The sequence below is a fragment of the Ziziphus jujuba genome, chromosome 9, assembly GCF_031755915.1.
Source record: "Ziziphus jujuba cultivar Dongzao chromosome 9, ASM3175591v1".
Lineage (NCBI taxonomy): Eukaryota > Viridiplantae > Streptophyta > Magnoliopsida > Rosales > Rhamnaceae > Ziziphus > Ziziphus jujuba.
Genome location: NC_083387.1, coordinates 22,595,163 through 22,621,173, shown reverse-complemented (window position 1 = coordinate 22,621,173; position 26,011 = coordinate 22,595,163). Strand labels below are relative to the sequence as shown.

The 26,011-nt window shown below is 35.1% G+C and overlaps 3 protein-coding genes and 1 long non-coding RNA gene across 5 annotated transcripts; 3 read left to right on the top strand and 1 right to left on the bottom strand.

Annotated features, from left to right (window-relative positions):
- The first annotated feature begins 3,897 nt into the window (after nt 1-3,897).
- On the top strand, nt 3,898-5,682 carry LOC132799495 (uncharacterized). The gene is made up of 2 exons (XR_009634163.1): nt 3,898-4,558; nt 4,807-5,682. It is a non-coding gene; the product is annotated as an uncharacterized LOC132799495 (long non-coding RNA).
- Nucleotides 5,683-10,511: 4,829 nt separating this feature from the next.
- LOC107427284 (glycerate dehydrogenase) lies at nt 10,512-14,097 on the top strand. The gene is made up of 13 exons (XM_016037664.4): nt 10,512-10,694; nt 10,811-10,894; nt 10,983-11,123; nt 11,465-11,586; nt 11,719-11,800; nt 12,485-12,557; nt 12,629-12,720; nt 12,843-12,917; nt 13,053-13,160; nt 13,253-13,330; nt 13,477-13,521; nt 13,642-13,756; nt 13,843-14,097. Exons 1-13 carry the CDS (start codon nt 10,572-10,574, stop codon nt 13,863-13,865), a joined length of 1,161 nt encoding a protein of 386 aa, XP_015893150.2. The 5' UTR covers nt 10,512-10,571; the 3' UTR covers nt 13,866-14,097.
- A 1,330-nt stretch (nt 14,098-15,427) lies between these two features.
- Nucleotides 15,428-17,831, bottom strand: LOC112492774 (uncharacterized). The gene is made up of 2 exons (XM_048481426.2): nt 17,601-17,831; nt 15,428-17,504 (listed from the first exon to the last, which is right to left on the bottom strand). Exon 2 carries the CDS (start codon nt 16,943-16,945, stop codon nt 15,428-15,430), a length of 1,518 nt encoding a protein of 505 aa, XP_048337383.2. The 5' UTR covers nt 16,946-17,504; nt 17,601-17,831.
- A 1,022-nt stretch (nt 17,832-18,853) lies between these two features.
- Nucleotides 18,854-25,614, top strand: LOC107427291 (uncharacterized). Of its 2 annotated transcripts, XM_048480394.2 has the most exons (14): nt 18,854-19,198; nt 19,544-19,681; nt 19,953-20,034; nt 20,397-20,473; nt 20,905-21,005; nt 21,880-22,006; nt 22,508-22,624; nt 22,736-22,821; nt 23,568-23,627; nt 23,715-23,781; nt 24,032-24,110; nt 24,284-24,375; nt 24,925-25,068; nt 25,163-25,614. In XM_048480394.2, exons 1-14 carry the CDS (start codon nt 19,076-19,078, stop codon nt 25,196-25,198), a joined length of 1,329 nt encoding a protein of 442 aa, XP_048336351.1. In that variant the 5' UTR covers nt 18,854-19,075; the 3' UTR covers nt 25,199-25,614. The 2 variants fall into 2 exon arrangements, with proteins under 2 accessions (XP_048336351.1, XP_015893157.2); XM_016037671.4 differs by lacking the exon at nt 23,568-23,627 and having other exon boundaries at nt 18,856-19,198.
- The last annotated feature ends 397 nt before the right edge of the window (nt 25,615-26,011 follow it).

Genomic DNA, 26,011 nt, shown 5'->3' with positions numbered 1-26,011 from the left:
GCGCACAATCCAGACATTAGAAGACATGCTAAGGTCTTGCATTATGCAATTTAGCGGTAGCTGGGATGAACAACTGCCACTGATAGAGTTTGTCTACAACAACAGTTATCAAGCGAGTACTGGAATGTCCCCGTATGAAGCTTTATATGGGAGGCAGTGTCGGACACCTTTGTGTTGGAGTGAGGTAGGAGAAGAGAGGCTCCTTGCAACAACTAATGCGGTCGGATTTGAGTATTTAAGGATGACCTTGGACAAGGTGAAGATCATTAGGGATCGATTGAAGGTTGCCCAAGATAGACAGAAGAGTTACGCCGATGTGCGTAGAAAGGATTTGGAATTCGAGGTAGGAGATTGGGTATTCCTAAAACTATCTCCATGGAAAGGAGTAGTACGTTTTGGACGACGAGGTAAGTTGGGTCCTCGTTATATTGGGCCTTACGAGGTTACGGAGAGGATTGGCCCGGTGGCGTATAGGTTGGCGTTACCGGAAGAGCTAGCTCGAGTACACAACGTGTTTCATGTGTCGATGCTACGGAAGTATATTGCAGACCCTTCGCACGTACTCGAGAGTCCGGATATAGAGATAAGGGAAGATCTTTCGTATGTGGAGCAGCCAGTACAGATTTTGGATCACGAGGAACGCACGCTACGCAACAAGACTATTCCTCTAGTTAAGGTCTTATGGCGGAACCACTTGGTCGAGGAAGCAACGTGGGAACCCGAAGCACAGATGTGTGAGCAGTACCCGTATCTGTTCCAGTGACGTGCGGAAATTTCGAGGACGAAATTTTTGTAAGGGGGGAAGGCTGTAACACCCCGTCCCGAATCGCACCGGAATCCGTGCACGTTGACCGAGGTTGACCGTTGACCGTTGACCGAAGGGGTCAAAGTTGACTTTTTGACTCGGTGGGAATTTCGAGTTGACCAGGGTACCGTGGCGAAGTGCATGACGCCCTGAGTTCGTAGACTAGTAGCACGTCGAAAACGGAGCTACGGTTTGAAAGTTATGGGCAAAACAAGTTGAAGTGTAAACTGTCTAAAAGGTGCCGGGAGTTGACTTTTTCTTGTGATGTAATTGTGAGTTGACTCTTGTATGGTTGTAAAGTACTCGTCGATACGAGTTCACAGACTAGCGGCACGCTCAAAACGGACATCCGGTTAAAAAGTTATGGACGTTTGAAGTTTACCGGATACCGTATTATTTTAATGTTTTTGGGTCGTGAACAGTGAAATGCCACGTGTCAGCTTCTGAGTGGTCCACGTGGCATGAACAGTGTCACACAGGGTTTTAATTTTGAAAAACTCTCGGGGAAGAGAGAGAAAGAGAGAGAAGAGAGAGAAAGAGAGAGAGGAGAGAGAAAGAGAGAAAGAGGACCCGCCGGCCGCCGGCCATTTTCACGTTTTTCCGGCCTAGTTACTGTACACGCGCCGGCCAGCCAGATTGCCCACCTCATTTCCGGCAAAACCTCCAAATTTCACGGCGAACGGCCGCCGGACGCGCCCGGATCGGACGTCCGAAGTTTGGCGGCGATTTTTCCCCTCCACCGCCGGCCACCGCGAATCGGCACTATTCCGGCCTATAAACAGTACACGCGCCTGACAGCCTTGATCCTCTCCTCAAGTCCGGCCTACCCACCAAAAATCACGACCATCGGACCACCGACGCGCCGGGATCGGAGCGTTTTCCGGCGAGGGGTCGAAAATCTTCAAACGGTGATTTCTCCGCCGTCCGACCTCCGTTTTGCTCACCGTCGGTCCCGTTGGATTGCTCTCCTCACGATCTACAAATCTGCAAAATTTCACAGCAAACGGCCACCGTCGGAAATTACTGTTCCGGCGACGGTTGCCGGTGACGTGGCGGCCGCCGGAAAGTACTGTTCCGGCGAGTACCCTGAAAATTCCGGCCAGCTCCAGTCCGCAGTGTTCGACCTCCTGAACCCAAATCCGACTTCCGTTTCCACCAATTCGCGACGGTTTGGGAGAATTGCGGAGCCGAAACCCGAAAAGCTTCCCGATAAAATTCCGACCCCGTCGGGTACGATCATCAGAAATTAAGACCGGATCTGTGATTAGCATCACTCGAGCTTCGATTCGGTATATCATTCGTAAATTTTAGTTATCGTTTGGTGTTCGCTCCTCGGGTACCCATTTGGGGATTACCCGAATAAAATATTAATATTTGTGGTTTTGGTACTGTGGATGTTTTAGGTGCACGTGCAAGTAGCGGAGTCGATCCTGCGGAGGATCTTGATTGAGATACGTGCACAAGGTGAGTGACCCACCTTCAAATTAATTTTGGGAATTTAATTGGTGAATATATAATGTGTGATTTAAATATTTGGAATTTAATTTCTATGTGCCAAATATTTATTTGAATTATTGTGGAATTATTTGTGAATTTATCGGATTTAAGAAAATGTGTATTTCACCAATTTATGCCATGTGGAATTATTTTATGGTTTTGAGGATTTTGAAATTGGTGTGGTTTTAATGGTAAATTGGGCACGATTTGATTTTCAAATATTTCAAGGAAAATATTTGGTTATGTTGGTGATTTCAATTTTTATGAAATATGCCCATAAAATATTATGGGATTTGATTATGATATTTCGAGAAATTATTTATGCTTGGAAAAAAAAAATGTGGATATTTGAATTGATGGATTTGGGAGTTGGTGGATTTGAAAATCATGGAATTTATGGTATGGATTATAAGGAAATTGTGGAGAATTTCCCGGTTCAAGCGGATGGATTATGCCCGCTATGCTTATGAAAAATGTGAAATTTGTTTTATGATTTAAATTTATGGATTTTATAATTTTTAGATGCACCGTGCACGTACTGGTGTTCTGATTATGTGATATGGTATATGTGATATGGTTAGTGTGCACACGGTTGTGATTAGCGCGCAGGTGGGTGTGAGTAGCGCGCGGTTGATATTATGAGGGTGTCCTGTGGATGCCATCGGAGAGGGCGGCCACCCCCCTTTGGCCGGGACACCAGGTTAGCAGCGGCGCAGTGGGACGCCACGCGACCGTATGCCGGTTTCTTTCTATAACCTCCTGTCTGGCGGTACCTTGGGACGCTGGGTACTGTTGGCGCCACTGGTATATAGTGGGTGCATCAAATGATTTTCAGAACTGTGTTTTAAAAATAAAATGTTTGGAAACTGTATTGGAATTAAAAATATAATATTACTGTTCTGGTATTTAATTGATGTCTTGGTTTTCGGGAAATATGAATAAAGGGTTTTGTGAAAATGTTTTAAAAGGGGAACCTTTCCAACTGAGAGAATTGTAAGGGTTTTGAGAGACATTATTATTTCCAAATAATTATTATTTATATACCTATTACCGTGGTATGATAGTGTAGAGTAGTAGGGTCGCTCACTGAGATGATTAGCATCTCACACTCTTAAATTCCGTTCCTCTAGGTACCAGGTTGTCGGTGTTCACTCGGAGCGGACTCGATCTTCCTCGCTGTATTTGTTCGTGCAGTACCTTGTTCTTCTTTTACTGCAGTTGTAATATTTCGTTCACTTTTGCTGTATTCTGTATTTTGTAGTACTTCATAAAGCTCTGTATACTGTATGGGACACTTATGTATTTGTATTGCACTGGATTACTGTATTTTTATTTTGGAGTGCTGAAATTTATGGAACCAGTTCGTCGTACTGTGGGAGGAATAAGGGAACAATTATAGAAGTGTGTTTTCAGTGCAGGAAATTTTGTGGTAAGTCCATCCCTTAGGGGAGGTTCTGCCGGATCTTCCACAGAAGGGTCCGGTAGGGTTTCCCTGGGATCAGGGCTTGTCTAGGGTTCCGGTGGGGAACTTTGGACGGGTCCTGACAGTGGTTGGTGAGGTTGGTGTGGTTGGTGCGGCTGGACTTCACATGTTTCACATGAGGTAAGTATTGTTGTTCCTCACACCAATAATGATTTAACTAACCAATTATTTGTCCGTATTCCAATTGAACAGTAGACACAACCATCAATGAACACTCATCCAATGGTGACTCATCATAAGCTGCATCGTGAACCTTCTTTTGCCTCACACATGCTTCTTACGACCCACTCTTCTCCAGTTGAATCGAAAACTTTAAAAACTGCCCTTAAGGATTCCCGTTGGGTAGATGCCATGACAGATGAACTTAGTGCTTTATATAAAAATCACACTTGGACTTTAGTTCCGCGTCTATCTAATATCAATGTGATTGGCTCTAAGTGGGTGTATAGGCTAAAATACAAAGATGATGGTTCCCTTGATCGTTTTAAAACTTGTTTAGTAGCTAAAGGGTTCGCTCAAATTCCTGGACAAGAGTTCTCTGATACTTTCAGTTCCATAGTTAAGGCTACTACTATCAGACTACTTCTTACTCTATCTCTATCACAAGGTTGGTATCTTAATCAACTTGACGTAAAAAATGCCTTCCTACATAACACTCTCAAAGGAGCCGTTTACATGGAATAACCACCAGGATTTGTAGATGTTCAATATCCTGAACATGTTTGTCTTTTGTATAAAACCATTTATAGCCTCAAATAAGCTCCTCGTGCCTGGTATGATTGTCTTTCCCAATTTCTTTTACATCTTGGTTTTCTATGTAGTAAGTTTGATCCTTACTTATTTGTGTATCATTCCAATTCCATTATTAGTATTCTTCTCATATATGTTGATGATATTATAATTGCTGACAATACAAGCAATTTTACTCAGTAGCTCATGTAGCAACTTAGTTATGAATTTGCTATTAATGACCTCGGGAAACTACGATATTTTCTTGGTATCTCAGTTCAATATTTTCCAGGTGGTGCTTTTTTGTCTAAAAAACAATACATCAAAGATCTTCTTCAACGTGCAGGCATGAGCACTTGCTCTGCCATTGCAACACCAACCACCATCAAATCAAAATTTCGACCCACCAATGAAGGCCCAATTGATATCTCTACTTACAGAAGTCTTGTCGGGGCTCTCCAATACCTTGCTTTTACCAGACTCAACATCACCTTTGCTCTAAATCAAGTCTGTCAGCATTTCAATAATCTGACACCACTCCATATGCGTGCTGTCAAGTGTATTTTACGATACTTATAGGGCACTTCTGATTATGGCTTGCGGTATCTCTCACACAATCCTATTAATTTATATGGCTTTAGTGATGCCGATTGGGCAGGCTGCCAAACTATCAGACGAAGTACAACCGGTTTCTGTATCTATCTTGGTGCAAATTGCATATCCTGGAGCTCAAAGAAACAATCCACTGTGTTGAGGTCCCGTGCTGAAGTTGAATGTAGGTCCATGGCCTCCATTGCCGCTGAGCTTACTTGGATTTCCTTCCTTTTACGTGATATGGGCATTCCTTTACATCAACCACCTTAGCTCTTTTGTGATAATATAAGTGCCCGTCATATGACAGTCAATCCTATATTCCATACCCGTACCAAACACATTGCTATTGACTATCATTTTATCAGAGAGAAAGTAGCACTTGGCTCTCTTATCACACATTACATTCCCTCCACTCTTCAACTTATTGATTGTCATCATTAAAATGGTAATATGAAATTGAGAAGTAACTGAAGATTTTGGTTTTCTTGATCACAAATTGGAAAATTCAAAATTTCTTAAGTTTGTACATGGCATCGACCTTTATAATCAAATTGATCACACTTATCCTTCTCTATCCCTGATTTTTGGTTCTTTGATTTTTTGTGGGTTTGTAAGTTTCAAATGTGTATTGCATATTGCTGGGTTTTAATGATTATGCGAAAACCATGTACCATTTAAATAATGTGTCATCAACAATAGCTATTATGTTAGATGAAATTAAAATAAATGGTTATAATTTAAAAGTAAATATAAACAAGCATTTAAAAAATAAATAGAGGATTCAAGCCCATAACAATAATATTACGTTATTTAATAACAAATTCCTTTGGGACAACTAGATGCCAATAACCACCTGAATAATTTTCAGGTCTATATTTGATAAAACCTTATATTAAAAATCTCCCGATTTATCAAAATATATGTCAATTAATTTTGCAAAATGAGCTGTATCGTTTTATAGGTTATAAAAAAAAAGAAGTTAAAATAAATATTTTGGTGCCCATAACAATTTGAATGCTTTTGGTTTTGGAAGTTCTTATCCATATGTTTCCGTAAAGATTTAATATACTAATTAAATTGACAAATCACAATATTTTTTGTCAATTGATCTAGAAAAGGAAGAATCTTCATGTCTCTCAATAAGAAAAGATACGGTGAGAGGCATATTGAGAATTAGAGGCATAGGATAATCAATCAAATTCAAATGCAATGAACCTGAAATTTCTATTTAAACCTTGGTTTGTTACTTTGACTTCTTCTTCAAAAACTTGAGGCCTCATTTTTTCCACAACAGCCTTTTAATCACATGGCTAATCTAAGCGCTTCATTCTCTGTTGTACTTTGATTTTATTATATTTTTTGGTTATTCTATTATACTTATTATTCATTGCGTAAATAAAGTTATGAATGATTTTGTCTAGTCTAATAAATATCCATTTTCAGACGCAACCTAATCATGTTCTGCTTTATTAAAATAGTTATTTCTCTTTTTTTTTTTCCTTTTTTTTTTTTTTGGTTGCTAGTTGATGTTTTCAAATGAGATTTTCTTTTCCAGATTGGTTGATGTTTGGTTCATTTCCAATTCAATTTTCTATATTTCCACAGGCTTTTAACAGTTTGAAGAGCCTAAAAATTTAGTTCCATAACAATGAATTAATCTGAATATTTTGGGACATTGGCAGTGGAATTCATTAAATTCAAGCATATGGGTTTTGAAGTAACGCGTTTCTTGTATGAAATATGATATATATATATATTTTTTTAATAACATATTCCAACGGGTTCACTAATGGTCTTTCAGCTATAACCAATCGACTCTTATTATCCAAACTACTTGAGATTGAATGGAACTGATTATTTTTAATCATGCAAATGGAAATTTAAGTCTCTTTTACATGAATGTGATGATGACTATTCATAGTCTTCTATGTCATTTTGTTGGTTATTCGTGGGGAAAAAGAGGGGAGGGGGGAAGTTTTCTTGGGCTTCCTTCCATTGGACTTAATTTACTTTGGACTTTGACTAGAAAAATTCAAACATTCTATAATATGGGGTTTAATATAAGAATGGATTTACTAGGAGGGATCATGAACGATAATAATTTTCAATCATTAAATTATATAGATTTAATAATTATAGATGTTATTCTTTACATTCATTTCATTCTTTACTATATCAAAGTTGACTATAGTCTCTATACATATATATATATATATATATTCTTGGCTAAGAACTATTATATTATATGTAATATAATACTAGCATTTATATTATTTAGTATAATACTATATTCACCATGCTTTGTATTTTCTCATCAATTGCTCAACAGTTCAATTAGCACTAACTATGACTAATAACTTTCAAATTCTAAATCCAAAGTTTAATATTAAAATCTTCCTTATCAATTTATATAATACATATATATATATATATATATAATAATTTTACAGTGCAGATCGTCTGCATACGGATCATGTCGTAAAAACTCTCTCTCTCTCTTTTTATATATACATATACATATATATATATATATATATATATATAAATAAAAAGAGACTTTTGATCTAATAAACTATTTAACTTATTTTATGATGCTAGATATTATGTGATATAAAACTAAATGTGGAAATGATAAAAATGCTTTAAGTTTTAATTTTTTTAAAAAAATTTAATGTTATTTAAACACCATATAAAAATTTAATTGGCTTTTATTAAAGATTCCCTTTTCCTTAATCCATTTTTAATGTTTAAAAACAAGAATAATTTAAAAAAAAATTAATATTACTATATATAATTTACTAATTTACCTCTAAATAATAATAAAAAATGAGTTAGCTATATTACTAAATCATTTCAGTATATATGTATATAAGCCTGCTCAACTGTCCAATAACTACATATGGTTGCTTACTTAAGCTAATCAATCGGGTTGCAGGCCCATTAAATCAAAATTGTAAAGAAGCCTCGTCCAGATACCTACTGTTGTCAAATGGACTGCATTGCCCCTACCCAGAAAATATCATGGGTTTGACATGGCCAACATGTAAGGCCCAAAATGTCACAATTTTTCACAAAGCAAAAAAACTCTCCACGTTCAGTGGCTCTGTAATCTATTTTAATATTTACACAGCATATGTTTGGATCTATGTTTACCAGCAATGTACAATTTTTTGTTTATGAGTTATTGTATTTTTAATGTTTTCATAGATTTGAAAATTAGGAATGATTTAGTTTTGTTTGCATTTGGAAGAGAAACATATTAAAATCTCAATAATTTTCATGTATGCCTTTTAATAGGAAGACATTATGACACATGTTAAACTCTATGCTAATTTACATGTTGCATATTGCTTACGATTGATATGGATTTAATCTTTGCTTGATGATATTTGCATTAAATTTAGGTTTTTCATCTGAAAGGAATTCATTTATGTTTATATGAATAATTTCAAAAGAGCATGAAATAGCTTTTAATAATTTAGAGGATTAAGTTTGATAAACAAATATTGCTAGTAAAATAGGTTTAATTCATAATTAAATTGAAGTAACTAATGGTAGATTCTATGCTCTAGGTTTCATAATCATTGCATTTTCCTTGTCTTGAGATCTTCTTTAATTTCAATTTGCAAAGTTAATTTAGTTTGATTTGATTTTGAATTTTCTCGTTTCCAAAATTATGAATCCATATTATTGCTAATTTTAATAAAAAAAATTCATATTAAATCAATTCCTGAAGTATGACAACTTTATTTTTCCATTGTTATTAATTAAAAACTAATCATGGACTTATGTGACATGTTTTTATGTACAATACTAGAATAAAAAATTTAGGTTTGACTAAGATCGTGTGATAATTTTGATGGTTAGAGACACCAACATTTCAGTCTATAAATTGGATTCGAACCTCACTAGCAAAAAAAAAAAAAAAAAAAAAAAGACCTAGGCTTGACCGTTGAGTTATAAATTCAGGTTGATTATTGTCGGTATGCAGCGAGTTGAATGAGTGCAAGAGCCCTTTTCTCTCCAACTAGATCGAGGTCCATTGCGCATTAGCTTATCATTTCCTTTTAAGGGGTAAATGTTAAATTTGATAACTTGGAATTCCTACTTCCATCAGTATGACTGCCTCCGAATTAAAAGACAGGTAGAATGGGGTTTCTCAAGTCGCAATGTTTTCTAGGTATCCTGTAGGCCCACAAGACATTTTGGAGCTCGTCAGCCTTAAAATCTTTAGCTTATCTAGCTTTGCTTTTAGGTTCGCTTTTATCATCTTGTTTACTATTCCCACTTGCTCCATTGGCTTGAGGATGTACTTGGTATGAGAAGAATGTTATTATTCCAAGCTTCGGGCACATTTCTATTTCTCTATATATCTCTGGTTGTCAAACTGTTTTTCACCGTCCATGACAATTGCATGGTGTACTTCGAATCGACGTATGATTACTCTGTAAATGAAATATAAGGTTCTGGTCCAATCACGTCGATCCCTCACTAGTCCAAGGGCAATGGGCTAGCGATTAGCATGAGTTGCTCCCAAGGTCGTTTTGGAATTTTTTTATTTTTTATTTTTCTTAAAGGATAAATTCTATTTAAATCTTTTTAATTTTATTATAACCACATTTATGAATTTTAATTGTATAAATTAATTGAGTATAATTTTTTAAAAATTTAAAATTAACTGTAACTAGAATAAAATTAGAAATGTTTAAATAAAATTTTTCACTGCTTTTCCCCCCCTGCAAAATCACATCAAAATATATATTTTATGGTAAAATTACATCCAAAAATTATTTATATTTGTAGATTTAGAACCCTTAGGACCAAATATAAATAAATAAATAAAATAACGCAATAACAGTAGCCCTTGCGGATCAGATAATGTGGTGAATAGCTGTTCATCCAAGACCATCAATTCACATGTTTAACCATATAGCGCCACGTACCCCTATCTAATCTCATGACCCACGTACAACCTTCTTAACAATGAATCTCTGCCATCTGTCTATACTAAAAGTGGTACCAACGAAAAAGGAGTCATTGTCATTAGGGTCCACACGTACTACGTGTCATCCATAGTATGCTGCCACATCATCCATTATCCTATACATTATGTGAGGTCCAAGAACTCCAAGCTCCAAAGACCACTCTCCAACTCATCTCTACCTCTCATTCCCCACACACTATCTGTATATTCCAAAGCCAAGCACCATCCAATAAACTACATTAGCTACCATATGAACCTCTATGATTCCAAAATCAATTGGTCAATGGCATAAAAAGTCAACAGTCTTCGTGTGTGACCAATCTTGCAAGTGAAAGACTACATCTTTATGGTGTTCTGGACCACACTATATCATAGAAAAAAAATTCGGTGACTTGGGAATTTAAAAACAGTTCGTCTCACTTTGGCAGCAGTCCTTGAAAGTCTGAAAACTCTGAGCCAGTGAGCTACTCTATGCTTCAATGGCTAAACCAGTTTCAATTGAGGTGTGGAACCCAAATGGCAAATACAGAGTTATTAGCACCAAATCCATGCCCGGAACTCGCTGGATCAATCTCTTAGTTGAACAAGATTGCCGGGTCGAAGTAATTTATTTATTTATTTTTTTCAAACTCTAGGCTCTAGTGTTTTTTTCTTGGAAAAAATTTGGTGTTTTGCTGTGCACAAATGATGGAAATTTTCAAATTTGTGTTGAGTTCAGATATGTACCCAGAAGAAAACAATACTTTCTGTTGAAGATATCGTTACTCTTATAGGAGATAGGTGTGATGGAGTTATTGGACAGGTAAATTAATTTTTTATAGATGATATTTTTTTGTGTGTAAATGTTTGAATTTGGGGTTGTTTGAATTTGATTTTTTGTTTTTCCGTAGTTGACAGAAGATTGGGGAGAGACTTTGTTTTCTGCACTGAGCAGAGCAGGAGGCAAAGCTTTCAGTAACATGGCTGTGGGTTATAACAATGTTGATGTTAATGCTGCCAACAAGTATGGCGTTGCTGTTGGGAATACTCCTGTAAGTCAAGTTCCATTTTGGAGCTTAGATTCGTTTTATTTATTTATTTATTAAAAATGGCAGCGTTATTAAAAGATTAATTTCCATTAATTGGGCCTTCACACATTTTCAATAATGGAAAGTAATTGAATGGAAGATGCATGAGCATTTGACCATTAGGCAATGCATTTGTCCCCATGGAATGGAATTCAATTGGTTTCTCAGTAAGTCTGCTCAAATCCAATGATCTATGATGCACTAGAAATGCACATATAGGTGGAAAATTTGTATGATGGTTTGTGAGGAAAATGTTAGAGATATTGTAATCAATACTTAAATTCTTTGTTCATATATATGTTTAGGGAGTACTTACAGAAACTACAGCGGAGCTGGCAGCTTCACTATCAGTAGCAGCCGCAAGAAGAATAGTTGAAGCGGATGAGTTTATGAGAGCAGGCTTATATGATGGATGGCTTCCTCATCTGTAAGACTACCACAGTAAACCAAAAAAAAATTTGACTTCTTGATTTGTCTTTACAATACATGGATTTTCTTGAATTATGGATTTCAAATGCTTCATACGGTGACAATCGCTTGTTTTGTCTATCTATGCCAGATTTGTGGGGAACTTGCTTAAGGGACAGACTGTTGGTGTGATTGGAGCTGGTCGTATTGGATCTGCATATGCCAGAATGATGGTATTATGCTTAATGCTTTAATTAATGATATCGGAATCCGTGTTATAATTGACTAAGTATGAATTTATAATTAAAATTAAGAACTATTTCCTCTAGTTGGTATTTTGCTAATGGCTTAATGTGTTAACATTCATGGACTTTCTATGCACCTTGACATATTGATTGAAACTAAAAATTGATAAGACTCATTTACTAGAAAGTTGATTAATAGTAAATATCATTTACCAAGAGGGAAACATAGAGAAGAGAGTAGGGAATTCCAAGGTGTGGAATCTAGTTTTAAAAATATGTTTCTTATTGAAGTACAATATGAACGAAGCACTGCATTATTTAGTATTGCTAAAACCTTGATGTTGCAAATGTTAAACTCAACTCTTGGATAAGAGATATAGTGCTTGAATTTGCACATGCTGCTTTTTGCTGATTGAAATTTTCGAACATTGTCACTAGATCAAACTCTATTCTAGAATTTTTTTTTTTTTTTTTAATTTTCTATTTTATATGTCTCCAAATTTTAGGTGACTCATAGTCTCGTTGGTTTAAATTTCTTTTCCCCAAAAAATTGTCCTTGCTGAATTTTAAAAGTGACTTAGTACTCAAAACCTGTGATTCATTTGATTAAAGATTTAGCAAGTGTACCCTTTACAAATTAGTACTGACAGGACTAAATTATTGCTGTAACAGGTTGAAGGTTTCAAGATGAATCTAATCTATTATGATCTGTACCAAGCCACACGGCTAGAGAAGTTTGTTACAGGCATGTCCAAGTCAATTTATTGAGAATAATCAATGCCAACTTGTCTCTGACACATTGCTATGCCATTGCAGCTTATGGGGCATTCTTAAAAGCCAATGGTGAAAAGCCAGTAACTTGGAAACGAGCAGCTAGCATGGATGAGGTGCTTCGAGAAGCTGATGTGGTAAGCAAACAAACTTGATCTCTTCTCAGTTCTCCCTAAAACCAATTTTTGAGATATGGTAGGAGTCTTTTTCCATTTCTCATTTCTACAAGCTAAATGTTTGTTATTTATGTACTTTCTAGATAAGTCTTCACCCTATTCTGGATAAAACCACATATCACCTCGTCAACAAAGAAAGTCTCTCAAGGATGAAGAAGGTGAATTTTGATTGTTTGGATGAATTTCTCTCATGTAAAGATTTATATGGAAGTGCACACACAGACAAACAAATATGCTAAAGCATGCACAAATATATATCTTCCTTGTTAAGTAATATTCAATCTGCACTGTAGGAAGCAATCCTTATCAACTGCAGTAGGGGACCTGTGATTGATGAAGTAGCTCTTGTAGAGCATTTGAAAGAGAATCCTATGTTTAGAGTTGGTCTTGATGTCTTCGAGGTAAACGAACACACCTTCTCTATTCAAATTGGGATCATAAACACCAACACTATATTAAGTTATGTAATAACTAGTTCAACTAATTGCATCAGGATGAACCTTTTATGAAACCTGGGCTTGCTGACCTAAAGAATGCTATAGTGGTACCTCACATAGCTTCTGCTTCGAAGGTAATTTTGGTGGATTTTTTTTTTTTCTTTTCATTTTTTTGAATTTACAAATATAAATATTGTCCTATCCTATCAAACTACAAGGCAGTAGGTTCACAGTTACTTAGTTGAGAGAGTAATAGCAATATCTTATGGTTTTTATGCAGTGGACTCGTGAAGGAATGGCAACACTAGCAGCTCTTAATGTCCTGGTATGCAATTAAAAATCTTTTCATGATCAAATTTTGTCTAGAGCAATAATTTGTTCTGCTATTCTCTGGCTTAAAGCTATACCGGAAAGACTGAAACCTTTACTTCTCTAAATATTTCAGGGGAAGATCAAAGGATATCCAATTTGGTCAGATCCAAACCGGGTAGAACCATTCCTCAATGAGAACGCTCCACCACCAGCTGCATGTCCTAGCATTGTCAATGCCAAAGCCTTGGGTATTGCTTTTATTAATAATTCTCAGACCAGTACATAATACAACATTGGGAATTCTCTTCACTGAAATTTCTTTTTGTCATCTCAGGTTTACCAGTCTCAAAGCTGTGAGCATGGATGCTTAAACACATTTTGGGCCTTCTGGTGCAATTACAAGATAGAATGTTTACTGGATGATGTGACAGAAGGCTCAGATAATTATGCAATTCTAAAGAGTAGTGACTGTAAATTTTGTAAGACCAATTATTGTTGGTGATATATGTATTGGTCATGAGTTTGTAAGAACAGCAGTAATTATAAATTTTATCATTGATGCACAAGACATAAATTAGTGCTTTATTTCCCTCTACAATCTTATAGATAAAATTTTGAAAATTATTTGGCACTTGTGTAATTTTTTTCCAAAAAAATAAAAGTAAATAATGAGTTTGAACCAGGTATTATTTTTATTACTAGTGCTACAAAGTAGTTTTATAAATACCAGATTCATTTATTAAATGATGTGACAAATATATATTATTGGTTGAAATTAATATAAACTAAATATGAATTTTTAATGAAATTTTTGAAACCACTCAATCATCGCATCTACAAAATTGTAGTTTGAGTTTTGATAAGCTCTTTTATTGCTTCAAAAGTCTTGTGCCAATATACTTCCACATTCACATACAGTAGACCCCACATATACTGTCCACGTATGCTTGCAAGTCGTCTATTGTACTAAAGATTTACTTCTTTTTGGTTAGAATTTAAGATTTACTTCTTATCATCAATAAAAAGAATTTAGATTTATTATCAAAGGCCTTAAATTAAACATTGACCTTATTAGATTTTATTCAAATTATGTGGATCTCCTTGTCAAAAACAAGGATACATGTGTTGTACAAATTATTATTATTATTTTTAAATATATGCATCTCCATAATGAATTATTGAATTTGTTGATGGAAAATATTGTTATTATGAACGTTAAACTAATATTTGAAAGTCTTGAAAACACTTTTATCTTATTGGATTGATTGAAATAACCTAAAAGACGATTGTTAGATTAAGTATTTTATTTTTTTAAAAATAATAATAATAAAATAAAAGTGATTTAGAGGTGCTCGAATGAATATTCAGTCTATTTCTTTTCTTCAAAAATTCCGAAGCTTATTTTGCACTAACGTGATGTCACCTTTGAGAATTATATTCTAACTTATGCACACAAAGATTAGGCAAAAGGTATCATTCAAGACTATTATATTTCGAAATTTGTTTATTAGAGGACAAAAAGGTGAGGTATAGTGTGTGTAGCACTTCGATGCTTTAGCCTTCTGAAAGATTAGTTCATTGCATATTTCGTAGTTAAAATCTAACATTGAAGAAAAATCTCAATAAAAGTATACCACAAATGTCACAATTTTATTTTATTTTTTCATAATATTGAAGGTGTTAGAAATTGAATTTCTTGAACAAGGAACCCGGATCAATAGATCATATCAAAGTTAATCTTTACCACATATTAAAAAACATTTATGAAAGTATCAAAATCTTAAAAAAGAAAAAAAGAACAAAATAGGTAAATTAAAAATCCCATAAAACAATCCAATCCATCATTAAAATTTTAATTTAATAATAAAAAATTAAAATAATAGTAATAATTAAGTTCTAATTAAGCAACATTAATAATCTTAAGCTTCATAGCAAGCGGGTGTGTTATTATTATAATAGGCACAAGGTTGCTGTTGTTGTTGTTGTTGTTGTTGTTGTTGTGGTGGTGGTGGTTGAGTTTGAGCGGTGAAAGCGGTTTGGTTCTGCTCCTGCTGATAATGGTAGTAGCGATCATAATACAGATGCAAAAGCCTGTAGTAGTGCGCAACATGCGCATTGGCATGCGAAAGTCTGAAAACGACGTCGTTGTACTGGTCAGTTAACGTGATGCGCAGGTTTTCTGCTTCAATCATTGCCCGTTTGTAATACTTGGAGCTCTCTTTCGCACCTTGCAGCTTATCAAGGAGCTCTTCTTTCTCTTGCTTCCACTTCTCGCTTTCTACTTGGTATCCCTTGATCAAATTCGCAGCGTTTTGTTCGTGTTGGCTGGTCAATTCCAGCATTTCCTCTTTCAGCTTAGCTTTCTCTTCTTCCCATTTGCATCGATCTTCGTTGAACGAATCCACGGTGTCTTTGTGGTTTTCCAGCAGAGTTTTCGCATTGTTGAGCTCCAAAATCAGATCCTTTTTCTCTTCCTCCCACTTCCGCTTTTCTTCTTCTTCTTCCTCGTCGGATGAAAAAGAAGAAGAAGAAGAAGAAGCTTTGTCTTCTAATTCCCACTTAGCTCGATGTTCCTTGTCGAAGAAGTAAATATCCTCTTTGTGCTTCTCTTCTTCTTTCTTTTTGGAATTAGAATTAAGAACCATTAGTTTTGCTTTTTCCTTGGATCGATATATCTCGAATGCTTCTCTCTGCATTTTAAGAGAAGACATGGTATCGTTGAGCATCGAAATGAGCTCCTTTCTATCTTCACCTAGTTGTTGTGCTTGTGCTTTTTCCTCTTCCCATTTGCATCGATCTTTGTCGAATGCTTCTTTCTGTATTTGAAGTAGGGATGTGGTATAGTTGAGCTTTGCATTGAGCTGGTTTCTCTCTTCCTTCCATTTCTGGTTTTCAACATCTAACCATTCTTGGGAAGAAATATTAAGGATCAGTTGGGCTTTTTCCTCTTCCCACTTGCATCGTTCTTCGTTGAACATGTCCTTGTGGTGTTGGAGGGAAGATTTGGCATCGTTGAGCTCTGACACCAGGTGTTTTTTCTCTTCTTCCCATTCCTGTTTTTCCTTTTTGAGATCTTCAATTGTTTGTTCAGATCTTTTGTAGTCATTATCATCATCATCTTCATCAACTTGTTGTTGATGATTAAGCAAATTAGCTGTTTGGTGTTGTTCATTGGAAATTGGTGTTGGATTTGCAGCAGCAGCACCAGTTTCTGCTATAAGAGCCGAAACTAATTCCTCCGGCCAGCTGAGCAGATCATCATCACTATATCCTTCATTGTCCATGTTAAAATCAAGAGAAAAGGATCTGATGCTATCTTTAGAAAAGGATCTGAGGCTATCTTTCGAAAAGGATCTGAGGCTATCTTTTTCTTCTTCTTCTTCTTCAAGAGAAAAAGATTTGACGCTATCTTCTTCTTCTTCTTGAGAAGCAACCATTATTTGATGATTGTCATCGACTTGTACATGAAAAAAATGATCATCACTTTTAGCTGCTGCTGTTGCTGTTGGCGTTGCCTTCACAACATCCTCATCATCAGATATCTCAGTGCCATCCCTGCCATAGACATCACTCTTTTCAATAACCCCAACATCTTCAACTTGCTGCTCTGCATCTACTTTCAAACCCTGTTTCACCAATGATTCCTGCAAAAATTTTCTCAGTGATAAATAAAAATGAAAACTATATTACATAAAACATAATACACGACATAGGAATTTAATTATTTGCACTGTTCTTTTTTTTTGGGTATATGATACTTACTTTATTAGAGTTTAGGTTGGTGGGAGCTCCAGAAATAAAATTAGTTATCTCCTTATTTAATTCTTGCTTCAGGTGCTCCAGGTAGGGTATTACGCAGGTCTTGATAATGTACACCAAATTGGGTACAACAAAGACTAGTGATGGGATGACCTTGAAGGATCTAATTCCATACCGATTGAAGCATAGCACAATTGTTGTGGCCAATATTTCAAACGGTAGGACTCTAGAATAATACTGCAAACCATAAATAAATAAATAAATAAAAATTAGTACAATTCAAATTTTTAATGGAGCCAATTAAGTAAAAAAGCTTTAGTATATACTACTTACAGTTGGTAGAAGATGACCCTGTAAATATCGAATGGCGAAGCATGATGACCAGAGGACGTAACAGTAGAGTAACGCAAAATGCAAATGAGTTGGATTTGAAGAGAAGCATAACATAAACAAGAATGCAAATCCCAGTGAATAACGTAATATTTTCTCAACCATCCACAGCTCTGTTTTCCTCTGTTCCTTCATCATCATCATGTTCTCTTTGTCACTCCCAACCTCTGCTTTTTCTTTCTACAAATTAGTTTCCTATAGAATAATAATAAAAAAAAAATCAAATAAATAAGTTGGCTATAGTTTTTTTTTTTTTTTTCTTTTTCAAATAGTTGTTTTCTTGCTGAGAAAACTGAATTAATTACATTCATCATTAGAGGTTTTTATTGGTCAAAAATAAAAATAATAACACATCAGTTTGGCATTCAAAGTTACTAATTTTTCCATTAGTATTACAATATATAAGATTGAATGGAAGTTCACTCTCACATTAGCGACCAAGGGTACTGGTTTATTTGTGCACATCATTGTAACAGTCTCACAACCTATAATTACCAAATTGATCAAAATCTATATTAATTAATTTGCATTTAAATTTACAAAATCCATCGAAAAGTATATACGTACCAATGATCCCTCGAAAGGCTCTGAGAAAACAGTGTGACGACAACGAAGAATGTTTATAATGCTTTTTTTTGTCTTGCGCCAGTTTCTATTTCTCTTCAGTGTCTGCCTTCAGAAACTAGCTAGGTTATACTCTTTTATATATACATAGATATTTCCTAATTCAAATTAAAAAAGGAAAAGAAAAAAAAAAAGATATTTTACTTCCAACAAAATTCTATTTCTATTTTGCATTTAGAAAACTATAATTTCCTTCTTTTTTTTTTCTTTTTTTTTTTTTAATAATTCCAGATATATCCCAAACTCCTTATCAGATAAAGACAAAATTGCTGATTACTTCAAATCTTTTACTTCCACTAATATATAATTAGCAAGAGTATACTATTAATTAATTCAAAAAAGCATATGCTTTTGCTAATGTGGAATGTAAACTAATTGCATGGTTTCGTGTCCAGTATAAGAGGTGTTGTTTTTAGGAAAGTGATGATATTTTTCTCACCGTTGGATCAGGAAATCTGGGACCCACTATCATCGAACGGCTGTGGAGTAGCTTTTCTAACTTTCACTGAGACCAACCGAACTTTCGGTTTGGTAGCTGAGAAGATATTTGATATTTAATATAATTATTAAAGACCACGAGACAATCGGATAATGTTCCGGAGGGTAGGATATTGCTGCTCAGGGCAGTAAAAAACCACGTCGTTTTTGTGTTTCGTCGTCTTCTTCTTCTGTGCCAGACCAATAAACAGCGCGATATTTCGCTTGGAAGCTGGAGCAGAAAATTTGTAACGATTCGGAATCCTCGTTTGGTTTCCGACTCGGCCGAGATTTTTTTTCTTTTTTTGGTTCCAAAAATGGAGAATTACAAGCCGTTGTCTTACGAAGAAGAAAGCCAGCTGCCGGAGAAGAGGATAATCGATCACGTTAAGCCCACGCGGGTCGCTTCTCTCGATGTTTTCCGTGGTCTCTGCGTCTTTGTGAGCTCCATTTTTCTTAAATCTGAGCAAAAGAGTTTGGAATTTTGTATCAAATTCGGTTTTTGATTTTTGTTTTCTTGGTAGTAATTTGAATGTCTTTGCTCTGTTTTCTGTCAATGGAAGTATTTTTTCCTGTCAACGGCATCGACATTCTGATGATGGACTGTTTGGTTACTAAGAAAGTGTGGAAAGATAAAACTGATTTCTTTGTTGTTGTTTTTTTTTGGTTTTAAACTCTGAAAAACAGAGCTTGGATGGAGTGGATTTTTTTTTTCCCCTCGACTTTTTCTTTTTGTCTGCAGATAAATGCATATTTGTAACTTTGCTTAATTTTCTTTCTTTCAGCTGATGATGGTGGCTGATTATGGCGGCTCGATTAGTCCGTTAATTGCTCATTCGCCGTGGAACGGTGTTCATTTGGCCGATTTTGTGATGCCGTTTTTCCTCTTCATCGCCGGAATATCGCCGGCACTTGTCTACAAGGTACTTTTCATTTTCATTTTATACTGTGTCTTTCTTCTTCTTTAACACCATAAAAAAGTTCAATTTCATTGCGGTCCAAACAAGAAAAAACATGAATTTTTGTGCTATGTCCGAAATAATAATAATAATAATCATAATAACAAAATTGTGCATCTTGATCCTACTTTATCCTCTATCTACCCGTATTTGATTTCCATTTGTCAAAAGGTTGTCAATTTCAATGCTTCATTGATTAGGATTTTGAAGCCGTGCATTCTATTTTTGATTGCAGAAAGTGCCTAACCGAATAGAAGCTACATGGAAAGCAGTGTTAAGGGCAGGGAAACTTTTTCTTCTAGGTGTTCTTCTTCAAGGTAGCTTTGTAAATAACTTTCATATAAAATATATATTCTGTTTAACTTCTTGATTGAAACTGAAGAGCCCTTCGTTTCAGCTTTTATCTGTATTCATATGCATAAACTGTAAACAGTTTAACCATCATCTAGATGATGATTACACCTTTGAACTGAAAGAATTATTTGCACAATCCTGAAATTCACTTTCCGTTTCATATATATTTATATGTGTGTGTATATATATATATATATATATTCTCTTGAGGATCTTTTCTTATCGTTATTTGGTTTGGATTTTTTATGTCATTTTTGCTCTTGCTTTACTGATTATTAAGAAATATCAAATAATGAATAATTGTCTCTATTCATTTTGATTTCAGGGGGTTATTTCCATGGAGTAACTTCCCTGACATATGGTGTTGACATCAAAAGAATACGCTGGCTTGGCATTTTACAGGTTTGGTATTTTTATTCAATATTCTTGAGGTACTTTACATGATAGAATGATTGGACAAGTACATTACCAAGTTTGAACACAAGTGCTAACCATGTGGTTCAAAAATTTGTTGAGACATTTAATACTCATTTACATGTTTGCAAATGTACACACACAAATGCATATAAATATGCTGTTTGTGTGTGACCATAAATTCCAATATCAAAATCACTATTAATGACTTGTTTAGTAATGCTACATGCCTGCATGTATCTTGCAATCCTCTTGTCTTTGTTTATCACTAACTGCCTTAGCCTTTAGCTTAGATCCTTGCTAGAAAAGTCAATGTACTGGAGAATTAGTCATTAGAGAATTTAAATCTTCACTTCGGCTTCAATTTTAAATATGCAGAATATTAAATTGGTATTATTTGTTTTTGTCATTTAATCCAGAGGATCTCTATTGGATACATTGTTGCTGCTTTATGTGAAATCTGGCTTTCACGTCGAACAAGGAGAGAAGTAGGACTTTTCAAGGGTTATTACTGGCATTGGTAGGTCTTTTTATCATTTGATCAATCCTTTTTTTCTGTCGTTAAGGTGGAGAACTGAACTAAGAATTCTCCTGCTGTCCGCCCAGAATAATGGGTTAATGTATTTAAGTTAATAGAATAAAGGATTAAGTAAAGTTGATCACAATAGTATACTGTTTCTCTGCCCCCTTCTCTTTCTCCAACTCCCAAAGAAAAAGGGGAGCATTTTATAACTTGATGCACAGTAAGGATGATCTATTTCTACAAAAAGTGTTATTTATTTAACTTGATAATCTCCTCATATTATCTCAATGACTGGCAAAGTGAAGCAGTGATTACATGACTAGCAGCCCTTGATTAATTCTTATCTTCTGCACATAGGTTGATAATAGCTTTGGTGAGCTTTTGATCTAATTAAGAAACCAGAAAATTCACCTAAAATAATTATGGAAACATGAAAGATCATGTGTTTATAGTGTGTGCACACCCTTGTTTGTGGCACATAACTGGTTTTCGAACTGCATTATACTACTTGAACCTCATTTATTCCCTTTGATGATTTGATAAAAATAATGTATTGGAATCACCACCTTGATCTACAGTTTGTCTACTAGCATTTACTAGATGGTTGAATGTAACCATGCAGGGAAATTGTGGTTCCTCTTGTAGAAACTATATAAAACCCAACAAATCAAATTATGCCACTTAGCATTGTCCATCTGCCATGGTTGTCTAAAGCCAAAAGTAACTCAAGTGATATCTATGAATTATTTGGCTCAGTTGAACTTCTTCTCTCTGATAAAGTATTTCATCGAGTATGGTATTCTCAGGAAATGGAATTGTTGTTATTCTTTATGCTAACATGTACCATCAATTTTTTTTTTCCACTTTCTAGGTGTATTGTGTTTGCACTATCAGCAATATATGCGGGATTATTATACGGTCTATATGTTCCAGATTGGCAATTCAATGCATCACCTGCAATCTCTGAGCTCCCTTCAAATGCTAGTTATTCTTACAAGGTGAGTACATGCTTATTGCTTCTTTCTTTCTAACTTTTACTTGCTTTTGTTTTCTGAGTTTCAATAATTTTAAACTGATAAGCCATTAATTTAGTATGAGCCAAGTGATATTTTGTTCTAAAATATCACAAAGCAAATGAGAAAACTAGTCTGAAGTTGTCATGATATGTTTATGGTTGCAAACTCTCTACATAGAGCAGGTAATTCACCAGAAGAATTCTGATAGCAGTTATATTTCTTGGTGGTAATCTACCTAAAACAAATTTGGGAAAGGAAGGTGTATTTGCTATATGATAATAATAAGTCCGATATGCAGCTGCATTAGTCATTTCTTACATTAGTTTCTTTACATATTTGACAATATAAAAGTGATACAGTTAGTCATATGTTTTGAATTCAATTGTTCTGTGTCAATTATACAGTAAGTACTTGCCTGTAGTATGATACTTGAACTTACATCATAATTTTCCTATCTTTCTTATTCCTTTGCCAATATCATAGGTGAAATGCTCTGTCAGAGGAGATCTTGGACCTGCCTGTAGTTCTGCTGGAATGATTGATCGTTATGTTCTTGGTGTTGATCATCTGTATGCAAAACCTGTGTACAGAAACTTGAAGGTATCTATAAGTTGAGCTAATCTATTGTATAATGCTTACCTTACCACTTATCAAAACCTGCTGTATTATGCTTGTCATATATTGATGCCTTATTTAATTTCTAATTTACAGGAATGCAATATATCTTCCAATGGCCAAGTTCCCAAGAGTTCACCTGCATGGTGTCATGCTCCTTTTGATCCTGAAGGTATTTTAAGGTGGTCATTCTAAACTTTTTCTTCTCCTATTTCACAGGTGTTGTTTGGTGCACTGTAATTTAATAGTGATCCTGTTGCTGAACATATAATTTACAAACTTTAGGATTAGAATATTGTCGGAGAAACTAACTATTGAACAATGGTTTCAGTCAAGCCTTATGAGAGTGAACAGAACATGGAAAGAGATTCCTCAATCTACAGATTTTATTTAGCATATAAAACAAAATATACAGAGCTAGAGATTAAAGAAGTTGGTCAGCTATGTAGTAAGTGGTTAAAGAATTATGACTTCACTATATTATTAAACAGCGTTTATTAGTTTCAATTTAGAGAAATTTTAGTAGGGTCTTAATTTGCTTAATCTTTATTTTGTTTTAGTTTACAATATACTCAATACTTTTTGTGTAAATATGTTAGACTAATTTATATTTATCCCCCATCTTCTCATCTAAAACATTGCAGTCATATTTTACCAAACTGTCTAGCGATTCTTCCCTTGCTCCTAACTTGCTCTACCCTCAATGTATGTAAACAAACATCTTTAAGAGATAGCATTTTATAATGATAACAAGTTGGATGCAGTTAAAGACAACGAAATGTAAACATAAAAGGAAATCCTGCATGATTCAGCCTGCTGTAGTGATAGACCATTTTCTCTGTTCTCATTTCTGCCTATTAGAAAAATCACTGTCATCCATTTCTATCTGTAACAACTAACAAGAACAAAGGTTCCTTTAGTGTTCCAGACGGTGTGAATGTTTGAACATCTGTAATGAAAGCATATTGACTCTTAACTGCATTTATGGGTTAGCTTCCTTTCCTTTGTAACTGATTTTTGCAATGCAGTGCTCATCACAAATATTTATTTTAAAATCATGATTGTGTTGTCTCAGCTCTCTAACTGCTGGAATAACCTGCATAATTGGACTTCAATATGGTCATATCCTCGCTCACTTACAGGTGGAATCCCTTTTCTTAAATCTAGCACAGCTCATTTTCTAGTTGAACACAATATACATTAAAGTAGAATCTTTGAAAAATTATCTCATCTATATACTGCAGCTTATTCATTTTATGCTGACTATCACATCTAAAAGTAGTGTCGTTAACAGACTTTTAACTGGCTTGACCAGCTTCTTGATACATTACATAAGCTATGATCATTTTGGCATTGGTTCAATATATCTAATGTTACTGAAATGATTTTCAGGATCATAAAAGGCGGCTTCATAATTGGTCTGTGTTTTCAGTTTCAATTTTTATTCTTGGGCTGTTTCTAGCCTTCGTAGGTATGCACCCCCTCTGAAATAATCTTTTGGCTTGTAAGCTATATTGGTTGAGATTAATCAGCAGTATGTTCACTTGAATTTCAGGCTATTGACAAATTTGATAAATTGTTGTACTTTAGTATACTTTGATTTGATGCTAACTCCTTTTCTCTTCTGTTATATTTTCTTTTCAGGAATCCCTGTAAATAAATCTCTGTATACTATCAGTTATATGCTAATTACATCTGCATCTGCGGGAATCACTTTCTGCGCATTATATTTACTGGTGAGTCTTTAAGGTTCAATTCATTCAAAGGGTAGCCAGCTTATTCAACTATTGATGATTATCAACTATATGTTCATAATACGGTAATACAGATAACATTATGGGTATTTCAAAATTTTCATCAAAGAACCCCGAGTGCCTCCCATGTTGAGAAGCACGCTAGGTGCTTCTTCTAGAAGCACTTCAGTTTTTTCCCTCGGACCGTTTATACTGTGTTTTTCCTTCTGCTTGTAGCACTTTTAGCCATACCAAAAGCACTCCCAAACTGGTTCTTACACTTTCAATGGAACTCTTGGCTCCCTCAGTTGAAGCAAGTTAACTTTGTTGATGATTGAAGCTCTTTATACTAAAAGATTAAAAGTCCATGCAAGTCAGTCTTTATCTGCATAATTTGTAATGGTTTAGAGTGAAATTATGCCATTTACCTTTTGCCATTGCATGTTTGTGTGACATTCTCAAGCAGGTCTAATGAGTTGAAATGTTATGGTATTTATTTAACAAGTCTTACAACCCCAATGAAATAACCACATTTTCCGCCCTCTGCTGCAGGTGGATTTCTATGGTTTAAGGCGTTTGACATCGGTGCTAGAATGGATGGGAGTTCATGCCTTATCAATTTTTGTTCTCATTACTTCTAACCTAGCCATTATTGTAATTCAGGGATTTTACTGGCGTCATCCTGAAAATAACATTGTAAGCATCGACAGTCAACTACTATTTTTCCAGAAGTCCACCTCACCTAATATTTCACAATATTCATTTCTTGTTTGCTTTTCTCCGATGGCAGATTCACTGGATCATAACATGTTTTGTGCACAAGTGACATGGTTGCTTAAGCTTTCCATGCAAGAGTTTTCAAAGCAGGTTTCTTTGATTCAGTAAACCCGGTCAGAATTTTGCTAATTGATCTTCCCATAGTTAAAAATCTTCACTTTGCAAGAGAAATCCCGGAGTTGGGACTTTCATTTAGCGCATGAATCATGAAGAGTGTGAAAGAGGAGGGGAAAACTATTATTGCAAGCTAGACAAATCCAATCTCTCTTGCTGGTAATCTTCACAAAACCACAGGCTTGTTATTTATGCTATAATATTTTTTTTACCATATAGCTTGCCTCACTAACCACGTAGAAAAGCCATCTTCTACTTTAGACTATAAAAAATGTAACCAGACATTTGGGAACAGAGCATTATTCATTATATTTAGATGCTTCAATTCAAATGTACGATGATTAAAAGCTATACTGATGCCCTTTTTTTAATTTTTTGGAATTTGAGCTCTTTTTTAGGTAGCATAGGGAAAACAACTGATTTGATTAGTCTTGGGTCATTAGAAGTTGAGGATAGTCCAAAAGAAAGTTGAGGTATTTTATATGCCTCAAGTACATATGAGGGTCTTATCCCCCCTTTTATATATAAAAAAAATAAAAAGCCTTCATTGGGTGCTTTTTCAGCTTTATTGGGGTTGCGGAATATGAATTAGAGAGTATAACAGAGGCCAAAGCCAGAATACCGGTATTGTATTTTAAGTCTGTTCGACTGTTTTGGATTATATCCCAGCTAAAAACAAAACAAAGCTGGCTCTTGAATTTCGAGCTTATGACAGTACTCAATAGTAGTAGTTCATTGTTCTTGTTCA

Bases quoted from the DNA above. Each gene is read 5' to 3' on its own strand.
- LOC107427284 (XM_016037664.4), top strand. From the start codon at position 10,572: ATGGCTAAACCAGTTTCAATTGAGGTGTGGAACCCAAATGGCAAATAC. The intron at 10,695-10,810 runs GTAATTTATTTA...TGTTGAGTTCAG, and splicing joins AACAAGATTGCCGGGTCGAA to ATATGTACCCAGAAGAAAAC. The intron at 11,801-12,484 runs GTATTATGCTTA...TTGCTGTAACAG, and splicing joins CTGCATATGCCAGAATGATG to GTTGAAGGTTTCAAGATGAA.
- LOC112492774 (XM_048481426.2), bottom strand. From the start codon at position 16,945: ATGGTTGCTTCTCAAGAAGAAGAAGAAGATAGCGTCAAATCTTTTTCT.
- LOC107427291 (XM_048480394.2), top strand. From the start codon at position 19,076: ATGGAGAATTACAAGCCGTTGTCTTACGAAGAAGAAAGCCAGCTGCCG. The intron at 22,822-23,567 runs GTGGTCATTCTA...TTAGTGTTCCAG, and splicing joins GATCCTGAAGGTATTTTAAG to ACGGTGTGAATGTTTGAACA. The intron at 24,111-24,283 runs GTATGCACCCCC...TTTTCTTTTCAG, and splicing joins GCTGTTTCTAGCCTTCGTAG to GAATCCCTGTAAATAAATCT.